Source organism: Staurois parvus, unplaced genomic scaffold (assembly GCF_062004578.1).
Source record: "Staurois parvus isolate SC_StPar_1 unplaced genomic scaffold, SC_StPar_1.0 ptg000019l, whole genome shotgun sequence".
Lineage (NCBI taxonomy): Eukaryota > Metazoa > Chordata > Amphibia > Anura > Ranidae > Staurois > Staurois parvus.
In genome coordinates, this window is record NW_028317815.1 from 15,427,514 (window position 1) to 15,455,238 (window position 27,725).

The 27,725-nt window shown below is 43.0% G+C and overlaps 2 protein-coding genes across 2 annotated transcripts in view; both read left to right on the forward strand.

Moving 5' to 3' along the window:
- Positions 1-2,849, forward strand: part of LOC149472900 (mucin-19-like) — a 69,702-nt gene extending 66,853 nt beyond the window's left edge. The window contains exon 16 of the mRNA XM_089686679.1: positions 2,489-2,849. Coding sequence (XP_089542805.1) covers positions 2,489-2,648 — 160 coding nt within the window. The 3' untranslated portion in view covers positions 2,649-2,849. The remainder of the gene's footprint in view (positions 1-2,488) is intronic.
- An 11,978-nt stretch (positions 2,850-14,827) lies between these two features.
- LAMB4 (laminin subunit beta 4) overlaps positions 14,828-27,725 on the forward strand; it is a 178,426-nt gene continuing 165,528 nt past the window's right edge. The window contains exons 1-3 of the mRNA XM_089685091.1: positions 14,828-14,891; positions 16,600-16,692; positions 26,095-26,134. Of these exons, the coding sequence (XP_089541217.1) occupies positions 16,690-16,692; positions 26,095-26,134 (43 nt within the window). The 5' untranslated portion in view covers positions 14,828-14,891; positions 16,600-16,689. The remainder of the gene's footprint in view (positions 14,892-16,599; positions 16,693-26,094; positions 26,135-27,725) is intronic.

A 27,725-nucleotide genomic window follows, 5' to 3' on the forward strand; every position in this document is an offset into this window, starting at 1 on the left:
CACCCTCCTTGAGCTGCAGCGGCAGAACGGAATTCCACAGCATCGCCTGATCTGCGACGTTGCAACAAGGTGGAATTCAACCCTACATATGTTAGACCGCCTTTACGAACAGCGAAAGGCCATCACCGATTTCCTGATGTTACAAGCGGATAAAGGAACTCCCTGTGTAACTTAGATGTCAGCCATTGGCAGCTCATGCGTGACACCTGCCGCTTGCTCAGGCCCTTTGAGGAGGCCACGCTATTCGTGAGTCGGCAGGACTATGGGATGAACGACGTCATTCCTCTGTTGCACGTCCTGGAACAAATGCTGTTAACAATGGCTGGTCAGGGTGCGGTAGACGTGGCGCACAGATCTCAACGCCACATGACCCCTGTGGGGGCAGGACAGGAAGAAGAGGAGGAGGTAGAGGAGGACATTGGTGCTCAGGAATTATTGAGTGAAATGGGTGGTTTTTCCACTCAGCGGACAGGAGTGGAGGAGCAGGAGCATCTGGTAGAGGAGGAGGAGGAGACAGAGGACCCAAAAGCACCGTGGCAGTATGCTGTGGAGATGGAGGCAGGGAGTCCCTCGCATTCCTTGGCACAAATGGCCCATAGCATGCTCGGTTGCTTGCGTAGCGACAGCCGAATAATAACCATCAGACAGAGGGATGACTTTTGGCTGTCCACTTTGTTGGACCCTCGCTACCGTTCAAAAATGGTGGCCTTTTTCACACCTGCTGAGAGGGAGGCCAAAATAACGTACTATAAAAACCACCTATGTAGTCAGTTGGTCTCTGCCTTTGTGCGCCAACGTCCATCCTCAGACACTGTGGGCCCTGTGCGCTCGCGTTCCGCTGCCATGGCAGCAGGGGAGGGGTGGGGTGGTAGGAGCAGTGGCAGCTCCACCAGCAGCGGCTGCCTCAGTCTGCAGTCGATGATGAGTAGCTTTCTTCACCAGCGCAGTGAGGAAACTACTAACCAGCCGCAGCAGCAGCAGCATCAGGTGGACCTGGAGCAGGACCTCAAACAACAGGCTTGGGCCTACTTCGACAGCACCCTGCCAACCGAGGTAGACAATCCCCTTGACTACTGGGCAACGAAACTTGACCTTTGGCCCCAACTAGCTGAATTTGCCCTTGAAAGGCTGTCATGCCCGGCCAGTAGCGTGGCATCGGAGCGCGTGTTTAGTGCGGCAGGAGGTATTGTAACTCCGCGGAGGACACGACTGTCCACCCAAAGTGTGGAGAGACTCACGTTTGTGAAAATGAATCAGGCGTGGATTAGTCTGGATTTCAAACCACCAGTTCCTGACACAACTGACTAAATCCACCATGAATCATGCCCCAAACATGTTATTATTTTTAACATAGGCCTCTGTATGGCCTTCAATTTAAGCTGCTTACGCTTTGCCACTCTGCCATGGGCCCCTGTACCGCCTCCTCTTGCTGCTGCCAGGTCCAGAGTGTCTCATGGGTCCCTGTACGGCCTCCCATTGCTGCTGTCTCCATCGCCACACTCTGCCATGTGCCACTTTCAGGTCTCCTCACACTGCTGGTGGGTTCCATTTTGTCATAGGGTGCTGGCAGATTACGGGCCTCCCATTGCTGCTGCCAGGCCCGTAATCTGCCATGGGCCCCCGTACCGCCTCCGCATGCTGCTGCCAGGTCCAGAGTGTCTCATGGGTCCCTGTACGGCCTCCCATTGCTGCTGTCTCCATCGCCACACTCTGCCATGTGCCACTTTCAGGTCTCCTCACACTGCTGGTGGGTTCCATTTTGTCATAGGGTGCTGTATGGCCTCCCATTGCTGCTGCCTCCACCGCCACACTGTGGCTCCACACTCTGGTTTTGGCCCCGTGACTGCCCAAATGAGTGAAGTGTGCGGTGATTCTAAGATCGACGGCACTCATCTGCATGTCATACTGACTGACAGTATTATTTCTCTTCCCCAGCAGACTCCAAGGGCATTTTAATTAAAGGTACAGTGTTCTGCACTAATATAAAGGCTCTCTGAAGCCTAGAAACACCCTTTTTATAAGTTAAATTCGCAGCGAATATATTCGACTCGAATCGAATTTATTCCGCGAATTCGCCGAATCAGCCGAATCGAATTTTTGAATACTTCGCTCATCTCTAGTCACGAGCACAACTTTTTCTGTGACAACCATCTGAGCGTACCAGTGGTTGTTGGGGGGGTGGGGGGAGGGGTTCTGTCACATGGAAGAAATTTCATATCACCTCCTGTGTATGTGGGCCAGTAAGTGAAGCACAATCTCCTCATTAGGATATGGATTAGAAAAAAAACGCTGACAGAGATTTTAAACATTCACAACTATCCAAAATGAAAGAAAGGTTTGGACTGTAGATATACAGTACTTTAATGTTGACACATAGGTAAATATGACTGTATCTTATGAAGTTCTATCAGGGCAGGAAGGACAAATAGAATTTTAATAGACTTCTGCTTCATTACCTTAAAATCATGCATGTTTTTTGATTTTGCAGCTATGATAACAAAACTAGAGAAGTAAGGGTTGCTTGCAAATGCTGCAGAGAAGAATTTCTTGAAGAGAAGACCATCCAGTTGTTTTGTACAGACGGAACCAAATTAGCACATACCTTCTATGATGTAAAATCTTGTGCTTGCAAAGGCTGTAATAATTGAGATTAACATGTATCACTATTCAGCATTTTAACTGTGTCTTTAAATGCATATTCAAATCTACAAATAAGGTTATCTATGTAACAAGTGGTAATACTAAGCTTCTTATGACCATATATCTACAAAGCTTGCTTGCCATTAAATTACAGCACTTTTCATGAATGCACTTAAAAATAAGCAGTAAGAATATTTTATTATTCATTAGTATAATGTTTTAATAGTACATTCTTTGCATAATTTACAGTATATATTGTATTGTGAAACATTTCTCAATAAAGAAAGTGGAAAAAATGGACATGTGGTGTAACAAATAGAAATAAATCTGCATTTAAATAACCTTTTACTAAGTATGATCATGTGCTATAAGCACAGTATAAAAATAACAAACTCATAGAAAAACCTAAAGATAGTGAATAAACTAACATAGTAATAACCATGCCAAGGAATCATTTACCCTGATGTTGGATGAAAAAGTTAAAAAAGTTAATAACTAGTTTAAAAAGTCAGCCCATTCTAATAAATAGCTGCCTGCCTGCCCCTGGCTTATTGAGACTCTATTGCATGTGTCAGTGTTGAAGCTAGACATTCTTTTACTTAGGGCAAAGACTCAGTCTGACACCCCCCCCTTTCCCCAAAGGGACAGTGTCATTAGGGCAGTGGATGGTGTCCGTAGTTTTTTTATTTTTATTATTTAATTTTTTTAAATCATTTTTTGCAATTGTATTTTTACAATAATATTATGTATCAGTGTCCCCCTTACATCAGTGCCCCTTTTCTTCAGAGTCCCTCAGTACTTTAGAACCCCTCCTTAATATCAGTGCCCCCCTTACATTAATGCCCCCTTACATCAGTGTCTCCCATTACTTTAGAGTTTCTCTTAACATCAGAGTCCTTCCTATCATTGGAATTCCCTTTTAGATCAGAGTCCTGCTTTATATCAGTGTCCCCCCTTATATCAGTGCCCCACCCTACATTAGTATTCCCCTTTACATTGGTGTCCTACCTTACATCAGTGCCCCCACAAAGTCTCCCCTTATATCAGTGCATCCATTACATTAGAGTCTCCCCTTACATCAGTGTCCCCTTCTTACATCAGAGTCCACCCTTACATCAGTGCCCCCCTTTTACATCAGAGTCCTTCCTTACATCAGTGTGCCCCCTTACATCAGCACCCCCCTTACTTCAGAACCCTTCCTTATATCATTTCCCCCCTTTATATCAATATTCCCTCTTACATTAATTCCCCCTTACATCAGTGTCCACCCATACAATAGTGCCTTCCCTTGCATTACAGTCCCCTCTTACATCAGAGTATCCCCTTACATCAGGGCCCCCCTTATATCAGAGTCCCCCCACCCTACCTCAGATCCTCCCTTACATCAGTTCCCTGCTTTATATCAATGTCACCTTTTACAACAATGCACCCTTACATCAGTATTCCCACTTACAATAGTGTCTTCCTTGCTTCAGAGTCCCCCCTTACATCTGTGCCCTCTCCTTACTTCAGAGCCCCCCCTTTCCATTAATCCCCCCCTTTATATGAGAGTTATTTCTTACATCATTGTGCCCCCTTACATCAGAGTTCCCCCTTACTTCAGACCCCCCTACATCAATTTCCCTGTTTACATCAGAGTCCTTCCTTACATCAGTGTGCCCCCTTATATCAAGGCCCCCCTTACTTTAGAACCCCCCTTTACATTGATTCCCCCCTTTACTTCAGAGTCCTTCTGTATGTCAGTCTTCCCCCCTCCATCAGACTTCCCCCTCACATCAGTGTCCCCGATAGTGAATACCTTGCATCAGAGCTTCCCCCTCACATCAATGTGTCCCCCCTTACATAAGAGTATCTCCCCTTACATCAGTGTGCCCTTACTATATCAGTGTGCCTCCCTTCCCCTTTACCTTAGTGTGCCCCCCCTTACATTAATGTACCCCCACCCCCCTACATTAATGTGCCCCTTTACTTCAACCAGCATAGTTGTAGCAGCTGAGCAGCAGCTGAGAGGAGGAGCACATGTGAATGGGGAAGTTTTGTCCACCAGAAGCTGGGGGTGGAACAAACAAGTGATGTCATTGTTTTTTAGGATGCCAGTAGTCCTAGCTGTGACAAACGCAGGATCGCTGCCACCAATATGTGACGATCCCACAATTGCTGTCACCAATATGTGACCGACGCGGTGTCAGACCCCTGACCTTCTCACCAAACTCGTGACCGAAAGACTGGCCAATCTGAAGCTGCGATGTCATGTGCATAACAATGCCACACCCAGCCGCACCCTGCACAACGATTTTCCAGCTAATGGACCACAATCGATGTACCAGCAGCCTGACCGATTGTTACTGGGTCAGGTTAACTACGCAATTAACCCTTCACACTGCCACCACCTCCTTTTTGTACAGAGAAAGAGGAAACTCGGCGATATCCACAATAACACTATAATGGTTGAGGTAATCGTCTGTATAACATGGTCACCGCAGGCCGGTTATACAGAGGGTTAAACAAACACAGTAGCGTTCTTTTTAGAGGCAGGAATTCGTAAATTGCAATTAAGAGCTATAGAAACAGTTCAACACTTTCAGAAGGAAAGGTTTATTACTGAAAAGTCAAGAAGGGGTGCAATAAAAATATTTACAGAACAAAGATGTAACCAATATATATATAAATTTACAGAGAACAACAGCACAGCAAAGAGATAACAGAGAGAGGTTAAAGGGTTAAAGTACTTGCCAAAGTCCTGGATTAGCAGATCAAGTTTCAGAGCAAAAGGGTATGGGTCTCCCCAGGTGGTATTGATGTTAAATGGGAGAATTCTTCAACTTAGCTCTCTTAGGCCTGACAGCCCATTTTGTAGTTCCCTAGTAGGGGGTGTCTCTGAAGTCAAGGACCAATGCCCCGTTTAAGGAGGGATTGTCGGGCGGATACCTCAACTAGAGCCAGAATCTCTCATAACTCATATTTTGCTCATAACTTTTCCTATGCACAAGTTACATTCCACCCGCGGGTAGATTATTGTGCAGACACGTCTGAGGATTGATTAGATATGAATTATGAAATTCTACACTGAATGGTTCACGAGATCTACTTTTTTGCTTTTCTATGTATTCCATCCATGAAGAGTAACCTATCAAACTGTTCTCCTCCTCGTGGCCAATCCCAACAGGAAAAAGGTGCATGTACCTTTCTAAAAACAAGGCCGTAGGGAAACCACATGATCTTTTTTGACCATGCAGTTTCCCTGCGGTTCCCGCACCCGCAAATGCGCTGCAGGCTGAAATGTTTGAGGGTGCCATTAAAAATGAATAACAGCCCCACACGTCTTGTAAGAGCAGCTCAATTTGGCTACGGGTGGTTGCAGGTGCGGGAAAAGGTGCAATTCCTGCACCTGCAACCAGCTTGTAGATTGCAGGCAAGTGTGAACCTAGACTTAGGCAGTGCAGTAGTAGTAACACTGAAGAGACCTTACATCTGCAGCAGCTCTTGTCACTGTCGGCTGCAACTCAAAGCTCGCTTCTGTGTACTGAGAGCTTAGTGATTGCGCAGGAAGTGATCCTCCAGTTTGCACACACATGCACACACACACACAAACAGGGTCCTACAATCGGTGACAAGCCTTCCTTCCTAGTCCAGCTCTCATCTGTTGCTGTGGAGGAGGAATGATCAGCTGGGCTCTGTTCTACTCCTCCTGGTCCTAAAAGAAGATGAGCCCTCCTGCCCAGAGAAGGGCTTACTTTGCTTGCTCCTTCCTCCTGCATGCACAAACTTTCTCGGAAAGGCTGCACAGCGCACACCGAAGCGGTATCCTTCACTGCTCATATCCTTTCAGCAGCTCCCTCATGGCTCGGTAAAGTTCGGATCACAGGGGTGGCTGGGAGATGAAGTTCTGGGCTGCCACACAATGGGGTTGATTTACAGTTGCAAGAAAAAGTATGTGAACCCCTTGGGATTACGTGGAGTTTTGCATGAATTGGGCATAAAATGTGCTCTGAACGTCATCTAAGTCACAACAATAGAAGAACACAGTCAGCTAAACATAATACTACACAAACATTAGATGTTGCCATGGTTTAATTGCACATAACATTTAAACATTCACAGTGCAGGGAGGAAAAAGTATGTGAATCTTTGGACTTAATAACTGGTTGACCCTCCTTTGGCAGCAATAACCTCAACCAAATGTTTCCTGTAGTTGCAGATCAGACCTGCACAACGATCTGGAGTAATTTTGGACCACTCCTCTTCACAAAACTGTTTCAGTGTAGCAATATTCTTGGGATGTCTGGTGTGAATCGCTCTCTTAAGTTCATGCCACAGCATTTCAATCGGGTTGAGGTCAGGACTCTAACTGGGCCACTCCAGAAGGCGTATTCTGTGCTGTTGCAGCCATTGTTTTGTTGAATTACTTGTATGCTTTGGGTCATTGTCCTGTTGCATCACCCATCCTCTGCGGAGCTTCAGTTGGCGGACAGATAGTCGTACGTTTTCCTGCAAAATGTCTTGATAAACTCTGGAATTCATTTTCCCATCAATGACAACAATCCGTCCAGGCCCTGAGGCAGCAAAGCAGCCCCAAACCATGATGCTCCCTCTGCCATGTTTTACAGTGGGGATGAGGTTTTGATGTTGGTGTGCTGTGCCTTTTTTTCTCCACACATAGTGTTGTGTGTTCTTCCCAAACAACTCAGTCTTGGTTTCATCTGTCCACAGTATATTTTGCCAGTAGCGCTGTGGAACATCCAGGTGCTCTTTTGCAAACTTCAAACGTGCTGCAATATTCTTTTTGGACAGCAATGGCTTCCTCCGTGGTGTCCTCCCATGTACTCCATTCTTGTTTAATGTTTTCCTTATTGTAGATGTGTCAACAAAAATGTTAGCATGTGCCAGAGATTTCTGTAGGTCTTTAGCTGACACTCTGGGATTCTTCTTTACCTCATGCAGCATTCTGCGCTGTGCTCTTGCAGTCATTTTTACAGGACGACCACGCCTAGGAAGAGTAGCAACAGTGCTAAACTTTCTCCATTTGTAGACAGTCTGTCTTACCGTGGACACATGAACATCAAGGCTTTTGGAGATACTTTTGTAACCCTTTCCAGCTTCATGCAAGTCAACAATTCTTGATTGTAGGTCTTCTGAGAGCTCTTTTCTGCGAGGCATGGTTCACATCAGACAGTGCTTCTTGAAACCAGTAAACCCAAAACAGGTGTGTGTTTTTTAAGGGCAGGACAGCTGTCAGCAACACATCCAATATCATCACACTGATTGGAGTCAAGGTTGGCTCACTCCTGGCTCCAATTAGCTCTGGGAGAAGTCATTAAGCTAGGGCCTCACATACTTTTTCCTCCCTGCACTGTGAATGTTTACATGTTATGTGCAATTAAACCATGGCAACATCTAATGTTTGTGTAGTATTATGTTCAGCAGACTGTGTTCTTCTATTGTTGTGACTTAGATGACGTTCAGAGCACATTTTATGCCCAATTCATGCAAAACTCCACGTAATCCCAAGGGGTTCACATACTTTTTCTTGCAACTGTACTAAATGCAAATAGACTGTACAGTTTGCAAAATGCACTTGCACTCTGCAAGTGCACTTGCTGCAGAACTTAATAAATGAGGTAAAGCTTCACTTTGCAAAGAATACCCAAGCATTTTGCTTGCTTATGATTTTATCATGGAAGTCAGCAAAGCTTCTGCTCATTTATTAATCTCTGGAGCAACTGCACTTTGCAAAGTGCACAGTCTATTTGTCTTTAGTAAATCAACCCCACTGGGAGAGCAATACAAGCGGCAGGAGCACTGGACTTGGAGGAAGGAGATGGGAGAGAGGGAACACAGGCCACACTGCCTCCGGGCTCTCCCCTCCTCGCTCCTATCGCTGGTCTGACAGAAGTAGTGATGTCACTGTCACCAGCGGCACCCTCTCAATCTTGTGCCCGGGGCACATGCCCTCTTCTGCTTCCCCTAGTTTCAGCCCTGGCTTGTATTATTTGTCTCCAGGGAGTAAAGCCTAGTATACATGGTACGTTTTTTTTTCTGTTTAGGGAAAAGAAAACTGAGCAGCTCATGAGGAGGTCTCTGTACTAACTATTTGAAGTGAGTACAGCGATCTTCCTGCTGTGCTATTGTGTCCTTACAGGGGGACCACCCCCCACCCCCCCAAAACACACCAGTCAGTGCTTGCAGCCATTGACTAAGAGTGCTTATTGGATGCCAATTGGCTTTTGGTTTTCCAGCATGCTCTTTGAGGAGATTGGCTTCTGTCAAACAAAGATCTGTGCACACAGGCCGATTGACATCCGGTATCTACTGTACAGGCTGATTTTAGCTGATATTTGGCCCGTGTGTACGGGGCTTTAGGATAAGCCAGGAACTCTTCATATCCTCAGCAAATGAGACCTCCAGCTTACTAAGCTGACAGGCCCTCTTTTGGGGAACTCGTGTCTTGAGAAAGCACTCCACTCTTATCCAAGAAAACTCAGGGCAGCAGGAGGAAGCATGTCACCTTGCATTTTGCTGGAGCACCCTTCGTAATGCACAGGATGAGAGCAAACAGGGAGATACATCACCATTGTGACAGTTCAGAGCTCACTACATTCCAGAGTGTGTACAAGAGTGTGTTGCTCTCTGTTTGTGAAAAGCACAATGATTCTTGGGATACAATCTACATACTTTAAACACTCGTTACTTGTTATGAACAGTATATCATCTTTATATGTTTTGCTTTAAAAAGTAGAAATGGAGTGTGGACTTCTACTTTGTTATTTTCCTTCTAATATTAAGTGATCTTCTGTTGTCTGCGGCATTGATTGAGTTAGGCTTTAATACACTTGGCAGATTACACACAATGAATGTATTATACACAAAAATGATGCTGCTAACACTACACATCATATGGATAAATTCAATGAACATTGAACAAGATTTTGTCTAAATAAACTAAATACGTTAATGGCCTAACAAATGAACTAATGAGCATCTGGAATGAATGATAGACGCCAGGCAAACTGCTAAACAGACTACTAAAGTACATAAATTGTAGCTGTTATAAGTGCCTAAGTATTTGCATTTCTGTCCTTTTGCTCCTGATTTACTCATCCGGATCACACAACAAGGCTAGCCTGATGAGCTCATTTTTTTTTATTATCACGATTACCCCAGTGGGTAGTAGGGGCTCATTCATACCAGAACGTGCCACATTCTGGCCGTATTTCCTGTACCATGTTCAAAAAGCACTGGGTGGGCAATCTACTATGGGTATCAATATATTGCTAACAATACCCCAAACGCAGATCGCAAGCACAGTGCATTTTACTGCACCCAATTACATGGTACCTCAAGACCAAAAGAAGTACTTTGAAAAGTAGTGCATGCACTACTTTTTGTGCAATCCAGCATGATTGTAGCCCATTCAAAAGAATGGGCTGAAGATTGCACCACACTAGATCACACAGGAACTGTATAGAAACATGGACTGCATTCTTGTGCGATTATGAACTAAGGGCTCTTATACAAGGGTTGGCTGAGCCTGTTCAGTGTAACTGCTCCATCCAAGCAGCCCAGGTGCCCCCAATAGTGACATAAACAGAAATAGAAACCTGGCAATGGCTCTAACCTTTCCCCACAAAAATGGCTTTAGCTCTGCACTAGTTATTTTGCTCTATCCTGTATCTGTGAACAAACAAAACCTAACAAGAAAAGAGTAACATGGAACTATTGATAAAGAATCTAATGTGGTATCTTATTATTTAAGGCAGGGTTACCAAAACCTATTTGACAGTATTGGTCCACTTGTGACTGCTTAAGCTGGGCATACATGGATCAAAATGTGGCTGGAACTGTCTTTTTTTTTCGCTCAGCCCGCTGGCTGAATGAAGAAAGATGAACCATGTATGGCCAGCTTAACAGACTCTGCATTAATTTTAACTGATTTTGACCCACTATGGGTCAGATGGACTTGATATAATAATAAAATGACTGTGTATCAAAGTGCTGTAACAGGTTGCATTCTTTTTATCAAACTTGCTGTGAGAATGGTGGCAATGTTACTTTGCTCATCTGGCTAAGGAATATAAAAATGTTCCTTCGCTTAGCACTGTGTTTTTCCTGCAACTCAACCATTGAGAAAAGAGTCCCCCACCTCAGACAATATGTAGAGGCATTAAGCTCATCGTGGTTTTTAATCATCGCATTATTATTTTCCATATATTACTTGGTGAAATGGAACTTCAGATGTGTTACATTGCTTTGGGGTCCCCAAGGACTTTTTCACTATGCCCCTAATGGGAAAAGTCAAAAACTCTTTTTAAAATTGCTTCTCCACTAGAGATCCACAGGTCTCGAAATCTGCTTACAGACATAGGTCTCTACATGGAAATTGATTTTGCTACTTGATTTAAATAAGGTGTGCTCAAACCATGGTCCACAGGCCACATGTGTCCCACAGAGCCATCTGATGTGGTTGGCGACCTCAAACCAGGGAACTGCTTGCCCATGCTCTGGGATCCCAGAACGTCAGAGTTCATGGAGCCAGCACTGGCAGCAGAGGAAGCAGGCGACCATGGAGGGAGCAGGAGCCGCATAAATCGATGCTTCCTCTGTAGCGTCAGCTCCTGTTCTAGGTAAAGTGATAGAAAGTGCACTTTGCCTGGGACCTTTCTAGCAGCTTGGAGAGCAATGCCAGAGCAAAAGGCCAGTGTATTAAACAACACATACACTGCACTTTTGCAATGGGTAAAGTAGCACGTAAATGGGTTATTAGGCTGCTTTTACATTGATCTGCAGGTTAGCTGCACTGAGCCATAGACTTCTATTATGTTCTGCAGGTTTGTTGCACTTTCAGAAAATGCACCACACCCCCAAGATGTAATAGAAGTCTAATACTCAGGTCAGCTAACCAGCAGGAAAGCCGCAGGTGCAGGTAAACCACAGTGCAAAAGCAGGCCCATAGGGAGCTCAGGACAGTAAGGGCTTATTTACATTTGCATTTTGGTAGATGGCAAAACCCCATAATTCATTCTTGCCCACAGTTGGTTACAAAATCACTTAAGTGGCCCTTGCTCTTCAAAAGGTTGAACACCCCTGGTTTAAATAAATAAAGCATGTCAGGTACTATGCATCCAAACTAACAGTCAGCCTTCTCTTAGAGATGTTCAGGCTTCCACTGTTATCTACTCCACTCCAGAGAATAGCTCCAGTCTAGGAAGATGCAACATTACAGACATTTGAGGAAGATTGATAACAGTTGAATTGCCAGGAAGACAAAGCAGTATGTATAAAGTAGATATGGACAACAAAACTTCTCAGCTCCTATTCATGGGCCGAAAGGTACAGCCCTTATTCCAACCCAATTGTACGGTAAATTCTTCTTATAGACCTAGACTTATCCAGTCCAAGTAGCTAAAGTCAACCCATATTGTAAGAGCTCATTGTATTTCCCTAGGATGGGCAGCGCTTCAGTCAACAGCTGTTTTCTGTGTATCGACTGCATGTTAGAAACTAGGATGCCTGGAATGGGTACTGATGGAGCCAATATATTGCTAAATTATCAGCTTGCAACATGGCTGACACACTCTCCCATGTTTTTAGCATCTATAAGCTCCTCTCCATGGGCCCCCATGCCTGCTGCTTAAGATGGATTCCCGAATGTAGGGATGCCTTCTATGCCCAAAAACCTAGGTATTAATGAGGCAATGGTCACCTCATCACAGATTTACACTGAAGCAACACTCAGAGGCATTTATATGACCTTTACATTACACAGGTCTGAAAAAAGTTGTGAATGTCAGCCAATTGAAAGTTATGACATGGTGAAGATGACACAATGGGAATGCACTGCACATCTTGTTTTACCACTATATAAACGTTACCTTTTAGGTTACATTCTATTTTTTTATTTTATAACATACATGTATGCAGTAGTTCCACTACATTTGCAGATAACAGTCCCTGGAATTCATAAAGATTGGCTAAGACAGATTTTGCTAAAGTGGCTTGCATGCATTCTAAAAGTGGTGTTGCTCTTTAAGCAATGTAAAAATTGCTTCTCCTTGGCAAATATAATTTTTTAAAAATCTTTTTGCTTTGGTAGTTGTAGCCAAAGGCAGTGCTCAGCTCTACATGCCATTTGTTGGATAATTCCGTGCCTATTAAACATAAAAATAGCCATTACTGGTTTTTAACATTCAGCTCCCATTGACTTCTATGAGGTTAAAATTCTGCACCTGAATTTCAGATTGCCTCTAACCCACGTCAAACACAAGACCCGTGGGCAAAATCCGGCCCTCCAGGCCATTTCTGTGTTTACAAGGACGGCTTGTGGCTCTCAAAGAGCCCTTCATGCCCTGCATGCACAGATGCCAACCAATGATCTCCTGCAAGTAGGAGAGAGAGAAGCCGGGAGCTACTAGAGTCGGGCTGGGTAAGTGAGATGCAAGTAAGCATTTTGGGGTGGGGGGAGAGATATGGGCTGTAGAGGAAAATGTGTGCAGAGGTGGGGAATGGGGGAGAGTGGTGCAAAAGTCAGAACTGAGGAGGAGGGGTGGAAGTGAGATGAGGACAGCCTGTGAAAGAGAGCTGAACCCTGCACTCTGAATGTAGAGCACTCTTCAACCCTGAGCTCTGTACATGGTGCACCCCTGAACTGTGCACTCTGTACAAAGCACACTCCTGAACTCTGCACTCTATACAAAGCACACTCCTGAACTCTGCACTCTGTACATAGCACACTCCTGAACTCTGCACTCTGTACATAGCACACTCCTGAACTCTGCACTCTGTACATAGCACACTCCTGAACTCTGTACTCCGTACATAGCACACTCCCAAACTCTGGACTCTGTATGTAGCACACTCCTAAACTCTGCATGCACAGTGACAGAATGGGGTCCTGCTGTGCACCTAGCATGGACTTCATGTGTGCACTATTTAACACGTTTGCTATCCCATGCATGCCATGCGGCAAGGCATCTATGATCTCCGTACCATGTGTTCAGTCCCAGTTACGTTTTAGGGAACTGCAATACATTCCCACCAGTACATGGTTACCCATTGCAATGACTCTCCTGCTCCTCCAACTTTCCTGCAGAGTTAGTCCTTTTATGGTGGCATTCCCCCTGTACCGCATGAGTGCTTTCAGGCCCTGTTCTTCTCATATGCCGTGTTCCACCATGCACCCCTTGAGTAACTACAGACCAGGCTTAAAAACAGTTCAAGCTTTAATGAATGTTTCTGCAACAGTACAGAATAAAGTGCAAATACAGTCCCTTAGGGGTGGAAAGTGATTGTTGCTGCAGGCTACATCCTTTTCTGTGATCCGGACCTTCTTGCTTCCCATGCGGTCCAGCTGGCAGCCCCGGAGCCTGGCCTTTCCTTTTTTTATATGTAAACCAGGGTGGAGGGCAGAACCCAAAAAGCCCTGGTATCCGAATGGCCCAAAGTTTAACCTGGGCAGCTAATTCTTACTCACTAGCAGCACACTTAGTAGGCAATTATAGATACTGCTTGTAAGTCTGAATGCAACTTTTTTTGAAGCAGAGCACCTAATCGTCCTGAAGTAGCAGGTTAAGCCTGAGAAACCCATTGATGGAAGAGATGGCTGTTGATGTTACTGTATTTTCTGATTGTTGTGATATTTTCTGATTGAAGTGTTATACACTTTTTTCATCATACACAGTGTTATTGATACAGAAGGTGTTCTAATGTCCATTTACAGGGTTCTTCCATAGGCCTTCAAAGGCATATGGTATACACGTGATACTTTTATCTGCTGGTGTATATCACTACTGTCAATTTTCTAAAAGTTCTTCGGATGAATAAAAATTGATACTTTTTTTTATATTTTTAGTGTTTTGTAATATATATATATATATATATATATATATATATTTTTAGTTGCTGATGTTGATACGCTGGCCTACCTCTTTCTTCTTATTGATATTGTTTTCTATACATTTCTAGAGGTGATCAATACAGCAAATAAATGATAGTGATAGATCCCCTTACATCAATACTGATATAAAAATTACACTATATATGCAGTGATAGAACAGGGCTGCACAGTAACATCTAAAGTAAATGTCTGATACAGAGGAAGATTTTATATATCACCTTTCCACATTTTCTGCAGTCTTTTCTACTTGCCTGGGGGAAAACACAGATAATTTTACAGCTAGATTCCCAGTTATGCCTTTACTTGCAGTACAGATTTCACAGAGCTAACGTGTGGAAATACCTTGTTCTCTGGATTCCAGGTGAGCTATTTACAATGGCATATACTTTTTTAATAGCTTCAACAAAATAATATATTTCCCTATGCATAAAAGTTTAATAATTGTATGGCTATACAGTTAAGAAAAGGTTTGCACTCCATAGAACATCTACAGCGATAATTTCATTGTCTAATTCTGTTTTTACTTTTAAATGGCTTTTTAACATGTGCTTGGATTTTAGACGGGTTTTTGACAGTTGTTTACTGAAATACCAAAGCTTAGTACGAGTTTAATTGTTCGTTGGGTCCTAAACATTAGTGCATGGCCTACAAAACTTTTCTTTAAAAATAATATATCTTCAAATATATCATCAAATATAAACTTGACTGTGATTTTAGAAGACAATGCATGCCACATCATCTAAATACATTCTTGTTAACATACTATATATATATAGTTAAAATCATTAGAATATAATATTTGGTTTGACAGCAGGTGTCCTTTTAAAAAGCACTTTTTTAATTAATGCTGCAAGAGTACTATTATTTACTAAAGACCTGTAGTTTATAGTTTAATAATAATTTATGAATGTTGTAAGTTGTTCACTTTCAGGGCATGCAGCATTTTTTACTTAAAAAACACTATTATGATGTCAATATTTTCTCAATGTTATGATATAGTATGCCTCTTTATATTACTAGTGTAGCCTGTTCCCCAAAGATCTTGTAAAGGATGGCATACATTGGGGGGAAATCAGTAAAACTGTTGTGCCACTTTGCTGGCATTAATCCCTCTTGTTGATGTATTGCGCCAAGTTCATGAAGCATATGCAACACTTTTGGTTCTGATAGCGACTTATGCACTAAATTCAGGTAGTTCTAAAATGTAACACTTTTCCATTTTGTTGCAATAAATGCATCAAAGTCAAAATAAAATAACAACAGTTCTTATCTTACACAAATGGAGATAATGAAGACCAAATCTAATTTTGGCGTACAGAGAAAGACAGATTTTGCAAAAGTGTCTTGCATGCATTCTAAAAGTGGCACAGCATGCACCCAACTTGTTCTAGACAGGTACATCAATTTGAAGAATCACTTTTAGAATGACACTTTTTCAAAATGTGTCTGCACCAGTCCATATGAATTCTGGGAAGTGTGTTTTCTTTATAAAATGTTGTATCAGATTTAACTATATTAAACAGTTACCTATTTTTTAAATGTGACTGTTTTTGCAATATTAGACAAAGCCATCACATGAGCTCACACTGATCAAAGGAAATGTAAAGTACACAAGTCCTTAAATTTGCTTGAGTTGCCTCATTTTCACGACCATATCACACATACACTCTTATAGCAGCAATTTGTACCAACAAAAGAATTGCTCTTTTTAATATTTCTGTTTAACAGAATAATTGAACAGCAGTCAATCACAGGTTTGGTATTGATGTTGTATTGTATTAACATTTTTCTTTTGACATTTTGTTCAAATAAAATAAAAAAAAATCAAACCATCACCATGCAGGGGCAAATATTCTAATAGCTGGAGGGCCACAACTGCACAAACAGCCCTTTACCAGTGGGTGAATGCTACAAGAAGGCCCCTAAAAATGCTTTCACCCCCGCCTTTTTTTTTTTTATCAGTCAGCAATACTCACTGTCATGTGAAATACCTTGCGCTATAATCAGACAAGATTGTAAGACTATACCTATCCCTTAGGATACTATTGTTTATTTTCTATTTCTTTCAGGCTTACAGCATGACCTGCATTCTGTGAACAGAGAGCAGTTTCGATCCAGCACTCGTGGCAGTCCCTTTAGTGGTACAAAGACAAACACCAATGGTATAATAATTATACTTCTAGGAATAGCTTTCTCACCTGTATGAATCAAAGTTGTAGATAAAGTATAACTAAAGGAAAAACTTTTTTTTAGTTTTGGAGTGGAGAGGGATTATAACACCTTTTTTGTGTCTGTGCCCACATTAAAGAGAGTCACCCTCTCTAATTGTATTGTTACCACTATTAGCAAAAATGGCCAAGAATTCCCAGAACAGTAATACATGTGAAATCTTTCAATGGGGACACCAGTTCTGGTAACCTGTTGAAAAGCAGGAATTCACTAACTTCGGAGGAATTTACTCTGGCTTTCTGTTGTAGCTAAGGGCCAGGAAGTGGAAAGAAATGTCCTCAATTAGACACAGAGGGCAAAAAAAAACCTGACAGGGGTTATAACCTGCCTTTACCCTTGTAGCACTACCCCCTTAGCAGTCACTGGGTCCCCCTATAGTCATGCACAGCCAGGCAACACACATTTTTCACACAGACTTGCATCCAGGGAACAGTAGCCAGTCCTTGAGCTTGTTTTTTTGTTTGTGTTTTTTGGATTTTGTTTAGGGCAATATAAACTTGTATGGGGTTAAGGGGTGTATGGGATGCCCAAGGGAATAGCAACAGAGGACAATCTTTCTGAACTATGTACAAGTCTTTACAGCAAAAATTCTCTTCTGGAGAGCTAGTCAGCATCTCCTGTAGTACCACCCCAGACCGTAGATACTCCTTATCCAGCTGTTCTGGGGGAATCCCTGGGCAGGGGATCCAGTGCCTGTCACTTTAAGTGAAGACGGTCCTGGATAGTAGCTAATCCAGTTTCCCACCAGAGTGCTTCTTCCCCTTACTGGCCCAGGATGTGCAGGCCTACTCAGTCCTTCTCCTATGAGCTGCTGGGTTGGTGGCTGCTCTCAGGCCTTCTGCCCTGCCACTAATTCCCTGCTGCATATGTGATCCTACTTACCCATCTTCCACCCAAACTCTCAAGCACTGAGCAGGCTCAAACTCTCTTAAGGGCTGTCCTGGCCCAAGCTAAACCTTCTGTGGGGGACTGGCCAGAATCCCTTGCGAGTGTGCAGACCAGCCACTCCTCACTCCCTCCCACTGCTTCTAGAATTTTCTCCAAACTCTAGAGCAGAGGGAAGTCCCAGAGAGCAGGTCTGCAGAGCCTCTCAGCCCTTGACCGATATTTGACCCCTCTGACTATTACACGTGGGCTGCTACTCAGCCCTTCTAACTGAGAATTAGAATCTAGCTCCCCCTAGAGCAAAAAACTTTGTCTTTAGTTCTACTCTAAGCCTTTGAAACTAAAACCTTTTCCAAGGACACACAGAATATGTCAGCTAAGCATTTTGTTCCATAATGTAATATTGCCACAAAAGCAGTTCACTCATAAATGTTTTACCATTGCTAAATGGTGTGAAACTGTTGGAGAAATAGTGAATATTGCCTTTTAAAGTGGAAATCACAGCATTTTTTTTCTTTCATAGTAATCCACAACCCCAATATGCCTTACTTGTCCTTTTTACATTATTTCTCTGATATATCAGGCAATAAATCTCGGTCCCAATCTGCATAGCAATTCCTATGGGTTATAGTGGAGGCATTACAATAAAATGGCAGACATTCTATCACTTCTGGTGCCAGCACAGCTCAGAGTGTGCACTGCTACCGGACGCCTCCAGTGATATCGGTGCCCCTCTTCCGCCCATAGAGACTTAATGACAGCACAGTACATCTCTGTATCAGAGCTACTTAATGTTTTACAGAGAAAGACTTTTCAAAGTGTAAAGTGACTTCATTACTTTTCTATCAAGAGTCTCCTTTGTCAATTTTAGATGCAAATTGAGTCCCTGAGCCGTCTGACACAACCTAATTTATAAGGTTCAGAATATTCTGATCCTTTATGTCTTTCTACCTTTATTACTAAAATCATCTAACAGTTGAACAGACTATACATTGAGATATGTACATTTTAGAGTAGTATATGCTGGAGGATTTGATATTGTAATCTTGGCACATTACTTTTTTTGCAGTATAATTAAGCAAACGAAATGTCATTTTACAAATTGACATTGACCCAGAAAGAAATACTGCCAAATTATTACATTAACAGCTATGTTGCTTGGCTCATACCCAGTACTATTTGAAGAGAACAGTGAACAGTGTCCTATTACTAGGGACAGAGAGGTGCATATTATAAGATTCAGAGCTAGTATCATCAAGTCAACAGAGACAGTGTCATCATTCTTGATTAAATAGTGATGGTGCTGTTAAAGCTGATGTGATTTTAATTACATAGTTACATTGGTCCTCCTTGGACCAATATAAGTATGCATGTCTCATACCTGACAGGTCACTGAAGTCCTGGGTCTGGGTCTTTGTTTGGTACCAGTGCCATTCATAGAGCGTCTTGTGTTCTTTCCAATAAATACAAAGCCTTCTCTGATCAGTTGAAGTGGACATCATGACATCACAGCTCCACCTCCCCCCAAATCCAACCAGAGAATGCTTTGTAACAAGGCATTTTCCGAACGGCAGCAGTGCTGACCTGTGGTCAGTGTGCAGTGGGGCAGGCGCTTGGCACAGGAACTGGAAGATCATGGTGATCACTAGAATAACACTGACTAGGTCTCAGTCACTCACAAATACCGCTGCATATAGGTATTCATTTTACCCAATGTTCTATGCAACCTCCAGGCTTCAGATCCCAATCCAGGATTTGCCAATCTTGTAGAAAATTGAAGGGCCAGATTGAGACATCAGACACATATCCCATGGCCCCTTAACCTGCATGTGTTAGAATTCTTGGTGACACCACTGTCTCCCTCCACTATGTCATAAAGTAGTCCTGAAACAGTATATTGGGTTTCTCCAGCCACACTATTATATTTCTTTTTCAGGTACTTATATAGCACCTTCAATTTATGCAGCACTTTCCATACAGTATATATTTTACATTCACATCAGTCCCTGCCCTCAAGGAGCCTACAATATAAAGTTCCCTAAATCACATACCAGGGCCAATTTATATAGCAGCCAATTAACCTACCATAATATCTTTGGGAGGAAACCCACACAGGCACAGGGAGAACATGCATACTCCAGGCAAGTAGTGCCATGTTTGGGATTCTAACCAAAAACTCTAGTGCTGCCAGGCAGAAGTGCTAACTATTTAGCCACTGTGCTGCCCATTTGCTTTCTATTGCCAGTTTTCTGTTATACCTACACTCACTGGCCACTTTATTAGGTAAACCTTGCTAGTTCCGGGCTGGACCCCCTTTTGCCTTCAGAATTATCTTAATTCTTCATGGCATAGATTCAACAAGTTGTTGGAAACATTCCTCAGAGACATGAGTTACTGTTGCCTTTCCATCATCTCCAACCAGTCTGCCCATTCTCTTCTGACCTCTGACATCAACAAGGCATTTCCGTCCACACAACGGCCACTCACTGGATATTTTCTCTTTTTTGGACCATTCTCTGTAAACCCTAGAGATGGTTGTGTGTGAAAATCCCATTAGATCAGAAGTTTTTGAAACACTCAGACCAGCCCATCTGGCACCAGCAACCATGCCATGCTCAAAGTCACTTAAATCCCCTTTATTCCCCATTCTGATGCTTGGTTTGAACTGCAGCAAGTCGTGTTCAACAGGTGTACCTAATAAAGTGGCCAGTGAGTGTATACAATATATATATATATATATATATATATATATACACACAGTATATCGGAACAAAACCCAACATAAATCAATAAATTCAGAAAACTACTAATACACATATGTATACAAATCTAATTATAATAATATAATAAAATACTATAGATTACAAAACAAAAAAGCATTGGGAATTAATAAAAACCAGTATGAACAAATGCACTGGGAACTAAATTCAGGCACTCCTCAACACTAAAAAAGGTCAGGCCAACCAGTTCTGCTTGCAGAGGTGGTGTGTCTTTTTATTTTTTATTTATAAGGCCATCCCCATGGTCAAAAAAACACAGGTAGGGATGGCTACTAGCTCAGCCATGTGCCCCCCAGAGATAATTATTACAAGGAATATTGCCTTATAGATGAGATGCCTCTATTGGGTTGAAAAGGCCATTTCTGAAGCACAGAAAGAAAGCCAGATTAGGTCTTAATCAAGGAGGGAGAGGCCAACAGTCTCCAGAAGAACATGTAAATGGCTCAAACCTGACTTTTGATAGTGCTGAAACTAAACACGATTATATCCATGGACTACTTGGTGTCAAGAATGTACCTCTGGCTGGAGGTGCCCAGGTATGCACTCAAAGTACTAGCCTTCCCTGCTGCCCGTGTCATGTCAGAGAGGGCTTTCAAAACAGCAGGGAGATTGTAACTCAGATGCTGTCTTTTATTGACCTGGAGGGTGTCTGGTATTTTGGGTGCACATAATTTTAACAATTTTTTTCAAATGAAGCAGTGAAATGAAGCAAAGAATGTACAGTAACTCTTGAACATACTGTCACCAGCAACTGCCTTATGTGCTCTGACCACCCGGAGCTGAAAATTATAATCTGAACATCATTTGTCAACAGCAGCAGAACATTTTTATTGAGGGATAATTGTCTGACATATCTTAAAGACAAACAGCAAAGGTTGGGGCATAAAAATAAGAACAAATATATACTAAAAGATACAGCTGTGTAAAATTGGCAAGCAGCAGGACATTTTTAATCAGGGATAATAGGCCTAACCAGTATATGCCTACGTCGTATTTTTATTCTAGGAATTTTTTTTTTTCAAACAATGCAAAATTACAAAAAAATAGTGAAAAGACCACAATAATAAAAAAAAAATAGACGAGGAGTTAAAGAGATAGCTATCAATCCTTAACCACAAGCCTACAGGGCACTTATACCCCCTTCCTGCCCAGGCCAATTTCCAGCTTTCAGCGCTGTCGCACTTTGAATGACAATTGCGTGGTCATGCAACACTGTACCCATATGAAATTTTTATCATTTTCTTGTGACTCTGGGTTTTTTATTTTTACTTAAACCAAAAACCACTGAAAATTTTGAAAAAAAAATGTTTTTTTCTTAGTTTTTGTTACACAATTTTGTAAATAAGTGATTTTTCTCCTTCACTGATGTGCGCTAATGAGGCTGCAGTGATGGGCACTGATAGGCTGCACTGATGGCCACTGATAGGTTGCACTGATGGGCACTGATGAGGAGGCACTGGTAGGTGGCACTGATAAGCATTGACAGGCATCACTGATGGGCACTGAAAGGCAGCACTGATATATGGCACTGATAGGCAGCACTGATAGGTGGAACTGACTTGCACTGATAGGCGGCACTGAAAGGCACTGATGCGCACTGATTGGCAGCACTGATAGGTGGCACTGATTGGCATTGATAGGTGGCACTGACTGGCACTGATGGGTGACACTGAAAGGCAGCTCAGATGGGCACTGATATGTGGCATTGATGTGCACTGGTAGGCACTGATATGTGGCATTGATGTGGCACTGATGGGCACTGACACAAGGCACTGATGGACACTGACAGGTGGCACTGCTGGGGCTACACTGATCATCAGGGCACACTGATCATCAGTGCCCTGATGATAAGTGTAGATGTCCCCTCCGCGCAAAGCTGATTACCGGCTCCCCTCTCGAGTTGTCAGCGTGACAGCTCGCAAGGAGAGAAATGCCGATAACCGGCATTTCCCTGTTTACATGTGATCAGCTGCGATTGGACACAGCTGATCACATGACCGAGCCGACATCCTCAGCTCTTTCTGTGATCAGTGATCCGCTGTGTCCAAGGGACACAGCGCATCGCCGATCGCTGCACACGCGCAGTTAGAATGGGAGGACGTCATATGACGTCCTCCCAGAACGAGAGAACCACATTGTGTCAGTCATATTACTGTATGGCGGGCAGGAGGTGGTTAAAGAGATTTTTGGGTATACAGATCTGTGCACACTGGCAGTGGCAAATGTACCCTCAGAACTGAAATTCAAAAAATTTAGGCATAATTTGTTAACGTAGACGTCAACCCAACCACTGAAATCCTATATACTGTAAGCTTTTCTGCAATACTATCACATATAAAGTGTATTTTTATTTGAATGGCTAGCTTTCATGAAAATAACAGATGGCAATGGTGCAGGTGAATTAATGGTCTTTCTTTTGGTACTTGGGGTGACAATGCTTTGCCCATCTCCCACAATCCCCTGCCTGCAAATCGCCCAGTAACATGTTCTCCTAAAGGAAACTATAAGCTGATGTAGATTGAACAGACATATATCACTGTTATCACCAAAAAAAACAACAATTAGGAAGTACACTGTGTGAAAAAAATGCATGCAGCCTGTTTGGATTGTAGTGCATGTGTACAGGGATATGCTGTAAAGAAGCTGCAAGACATTAGCAAAATTCAGATGTAAAAACCTTTCCCATCTCTAAAATTCCAAAAGATACACAGTATGTTTACAGAATATTCAAAAATGTTTACATTGGCTTTAAGAGACCAATGCCTACAAGCCCTAGACCAGGGGTGGGCAAACTTTTTGACTTGAGGGCCGCAATGGGTTCATATATTGGACCCGGGGGCTGGACCAAGAGTAGATGAATGATGTGTATGTGTCATCCATAGCAAGTATAGTAATATTCCCCCATAGTAAGCATAGTAATTAATCCCCCATATAGTAATTCATCCCCCATAGTAATTCATCCCCCATAGTAATTCATCCCCCATATAGTAATTCATCCCCCATAGTAATTCATCCCCCATAGTAATTCATCCCCCATATAGTAATTCGTCCCCCATATAGTAATTCGTCCCCCATAGTAATTCATCCCCCATATAGCAATTCATCCCCCATATAGCAATTCATCCCCCATAGTAATTCATCCCCCCATATAGTAATTCACCCCCCATATAGTAATTCATCCCCCATATAGTAATTCACCCCCCATATAGTAATTCATCCCCCATATAGTAATTCATCCCCCATATAGTAATTCATCCCCCACATAGTAATTAATCCCCCATATAGTAATTCATCCCCCATAGTAATTCATCCCCCATATAGTAATTCATCCCCCATATAGTAATTCATCCCCCATATTAATTCATCCCCCATATAGTAATTCATCCCCCATATAGTAATTCATCCCCCATAGTAATTCATCCCCCATATAGTAATTCATCCCCCATAGTAATTCATCCCCCATATAGTAATTCATCCCCCATAGTAATTCATCCCCCATAGTAATTCATCCCCCATAGTAATTAATCCCCCATATAGTAATTCATCCCCCATAGTAATTAATCCCCCATATAGTAATTCATCCCCCATATAGTAATTCATCCCCCATAGTAATTCATCCCCCATATAGTAATTCATCCCCCATATAGTAATTCATTCCCCATATTAATTAATCCCCCATATTAAGTCCCCAAGTCCCCCCTGTGTCAATTCACTTACCTTTGCTCCGCGCGTTCCTCTTGTTCCCGCGCTGTTCGGTGTAGCATGAAAATCTGTCTCCTATGAGGATCTGTCCCCCTCGACGTATCTGCGCATGTGCCAGTTTCAGGCATTAGCAGCCGATCGGCGATCTCTGGCACATGCGCAGATACGTCGAGGGGGGACAGATCCTCATAGGAAACAGGGCGGACTGTGAGGGGAGCCTAGCTCCGCGGGCCGGATTAAAAGGTCCGCCGGGCCGTATACGGCCCGCGGGCCGTAGTTTGCCCATTGCTGCCCTAGACTAATTTGTTCCCATACACTATCAGAAGCACTTCCAATGCTTTTTACTTTCACAGCTAGGCACATTGTGAATATGACTGCTGGGAACCCAACCTTTCATTGTGAGTGGGCTGGTTATTCTAAACCCCCTTACTGGTCCTTCTAAGATTTTTTTGAAGTTCAAAGGCCACAACGTACATTATTAGTAGTTGAATGCCATGGTGGCAAAATAATGCATTGGTTTTGTGGGTTCATAAATGGATTGGATTCACCTTGAACCCATATTTCTCTGGAACCCAAATTTAATCCCACCCAGTAGCAACATATCACATTGGCTTTCATTGTATGCAAAATAATTGATTTCATTACTTTTTATTAGTGTTAGTTAATCAGCTCCATAGAGTGAAACATAGTCATGTTCAACAGTTCAAAGAGCTGGTTAATGGTCTCATCAGTTCTACATAAAAAATGTTGCACTTGAGATCCTATCACTGGCAACAACAAGCTAGCGACAGGATCACTAGAGAAAGCAGAGAAACTACTCACCTGTTTCCACAGTATTGCTACCTTGCTGGTTAGGTCAGTGACATTTCATATCATTGCTGGAGAAAGATTTTGCAACATTCCCCATAACTGAAGGAGGAACACCTCACCGAAATGATCAGCGAGGAAGCAATGCAGTGAAACAGGTGAGTAGTTTTTTTCTGCCCTATTTAGTAATTATCTCATCAGCATGCTCCTTGCAGTGCAGCACACCTTGTCTGCTTCTCTTATCCCCTTTCTGAGCATTGCTTTACAGAAACTACAAAAGGCTCATACCAAATCAAAGTCAGGTACTTACAATGCAAAAAAGTGGAAATTAAATTAAATCAATTCTAAAGGCTTACATTTTTTTTTCTAATAATAACAAACATGTCTATACTTACCTATTCTCTGCAATGGTTTTGCAGCCCGGATCCTCTTCTTCTGAGGCCACCTGCAGGCTCTCCTGGCACCTCCCTCTTGTCAGTTGCCCCCACAGCAAGCAGCTTGCTATGGGGGTACCCACTGTTCCGTGTATTTATTCACACACAGAGCCGTGGCTTGGCCCTACCCCCTCTTCTCATTGGCTCACTGGCTGTGATTGATAGTATGTCTCTACTTACCTACTCTGTGCAATGGTTTTGCAGCCCGTATCCTCTTCTTCTGAGGTCCCCTGCAGGCTCTCCTGGCTCCTCCCTCTTGCCAGGTGCCCCCACAGCAAGCAGCTTGCTATGGGGGTACCCACTGCTCCTTGTGCCCATTCACACACAGACCCGTGGCTTGGCCCCACCCCCCCTCTTCTCATTGGCTCACTGGCTGTGATTGACAGCAGTGGGAACCAATGGCTCCCACTGTTGTATCATCCAATGAGGAGAGGGAGTCCCAAGTTAGCCGAGACTCCAGTGCACATCACTGGATTGAGAGGGGGCTTAGGTGAATATTAGGGTGGGCTGGGGGGGGGATGCTACGCAGAGAAGGTTTTTTACCTTCATCCATAAAATACATGAAGGCAAAAACCTTCAGCCTTTACAACCACTTTAAGTGCAGAAAATGATGTCATGTAAAAAACACAGCCTCAATTTACTTTTATTTCTCTGATATACTTACTCTGTTGAACTTTATTGCAATTATGAATCACCACAAACACATTCAAATCTTGTATTATTTCAGATACGCATAATCCCTGTCTTGGCAATCATTCTCTTAGGAGGTAAGTACACAACATAAAGAAGCTTTACATTTCAATTTAAAGCTTACCTTTCCTGGGAGCTGCCATTGGTTACCTCCTTCTGAACATGTGCTGGTTACATAGTTACATAGTTTCAAAGGTTAAAAAAGACACAGGTCCATCCATTTCAACCTATGTGTGTGCGTGATTTTAATTTTCTAACAATTCTCATAGCCCTGTATATTCTGCTTCCTGAGGAAGACATCTAAAATGTTTTTGAAGTTGTGGACACTCTTAGATAGTACTACTTCCTGGGGGTGGAAATTCCAAATGTCTAGTGTTCTAGAAAAAAAGAACCCCTTCGGTGATCTAGGGCTAAAAATCCTTTCTTCTTATTTCAAATTGTGGCCACATGTCCTCTTCAGGGACCTTAGCAAAAACAATGACTGGAATCACCTTTAATATATTTGTATATTGGAATCATATCCCCTCTTAAACACTTCTTCTACAGAGTGAATAATTGTAATCTATGTAACTTGGTCCTCATAGTTGAGGTCCTTCATCCCCCTTATTAATTTTGTTGCACTTTGCTGAACTCTTTCTAATTCAACAACATCTTCCATGGGGGTTGGTGACCAGAACTGAACTGCATATTCAAGATGAGGCCAAACCAGTGTTTTATAAAGGGGTAGAATGATTAATTTTTCTCTAATGTATACCCATTTTAAGGCATAACAGTATTTTGCTTTGTCAGCTGCTGCTTCACATTTAATGCTATTGCTAAGTCTGTGATCTATAGCCATCCCCAGATCCTTTTCCATCACTGCTTCCCGTAGGTCCAGAGCCCCTCCTGATGTGTATTTATGGTACCCAACTGTATTACTTTGCAGTTCTCAATATTGAATCCACTGGAGTCGCTAGGGGGGTTGCGGGCCGCACCGGGTGACACAGGGAGTGCAGGAGCAGGATGCCAGCAGAGCATCTGAGCTCTGTGAAGGTCCTGACCAGTTATTGGGGTGATCCCGGATTCCCGGCACAGCGACAGCTGCCCCCCGGAGTGGCGGTAAAATGAGTATCCCATGAAGATATGTATCCCCTGAAGCCACTGCACATGTGCCAGTTTCAGGCCGAAGAAGCCGTTCGCTGATCTCCGACTTTAGCACAGAGCTGCCACAGTTAACCCCTTACAGGCTGCAAACCGCTGAAGCTGATCCCGCGGTTCACTATGGGTTGCAAGATCAGTTAAGCCCCTTTACGTTCAACCTATACGGGATCAGCTTCAGTGGTTTTCATCCTGTAAGGGGTTAACTGTGGCAGCTCTGTTTGGAGATCGGCTTCTTCGGCCTGAAACCGGCACATGCGCAGATGCTTCAGGGGATACATACCTTCACGGGATGCTCATTTTACTGCTACACTGGCACCGCTCCTTCTTCTCTGGAGGGATGACACCACGTGTTATCTCATCGGGTGACACCAACCCTATGGACGCCTCTGATTGAACCTCATTTGTCATTTAGCTGCCTAACCTCCTGTTTTCTCAAGGTCTTCCTGTAATGTTGCTACGAGGTGGTGTCAAATATTTTGAGACTAGTTTTGTAACATCTGCTATTTCATCATGGACAGCAAGTTAGAA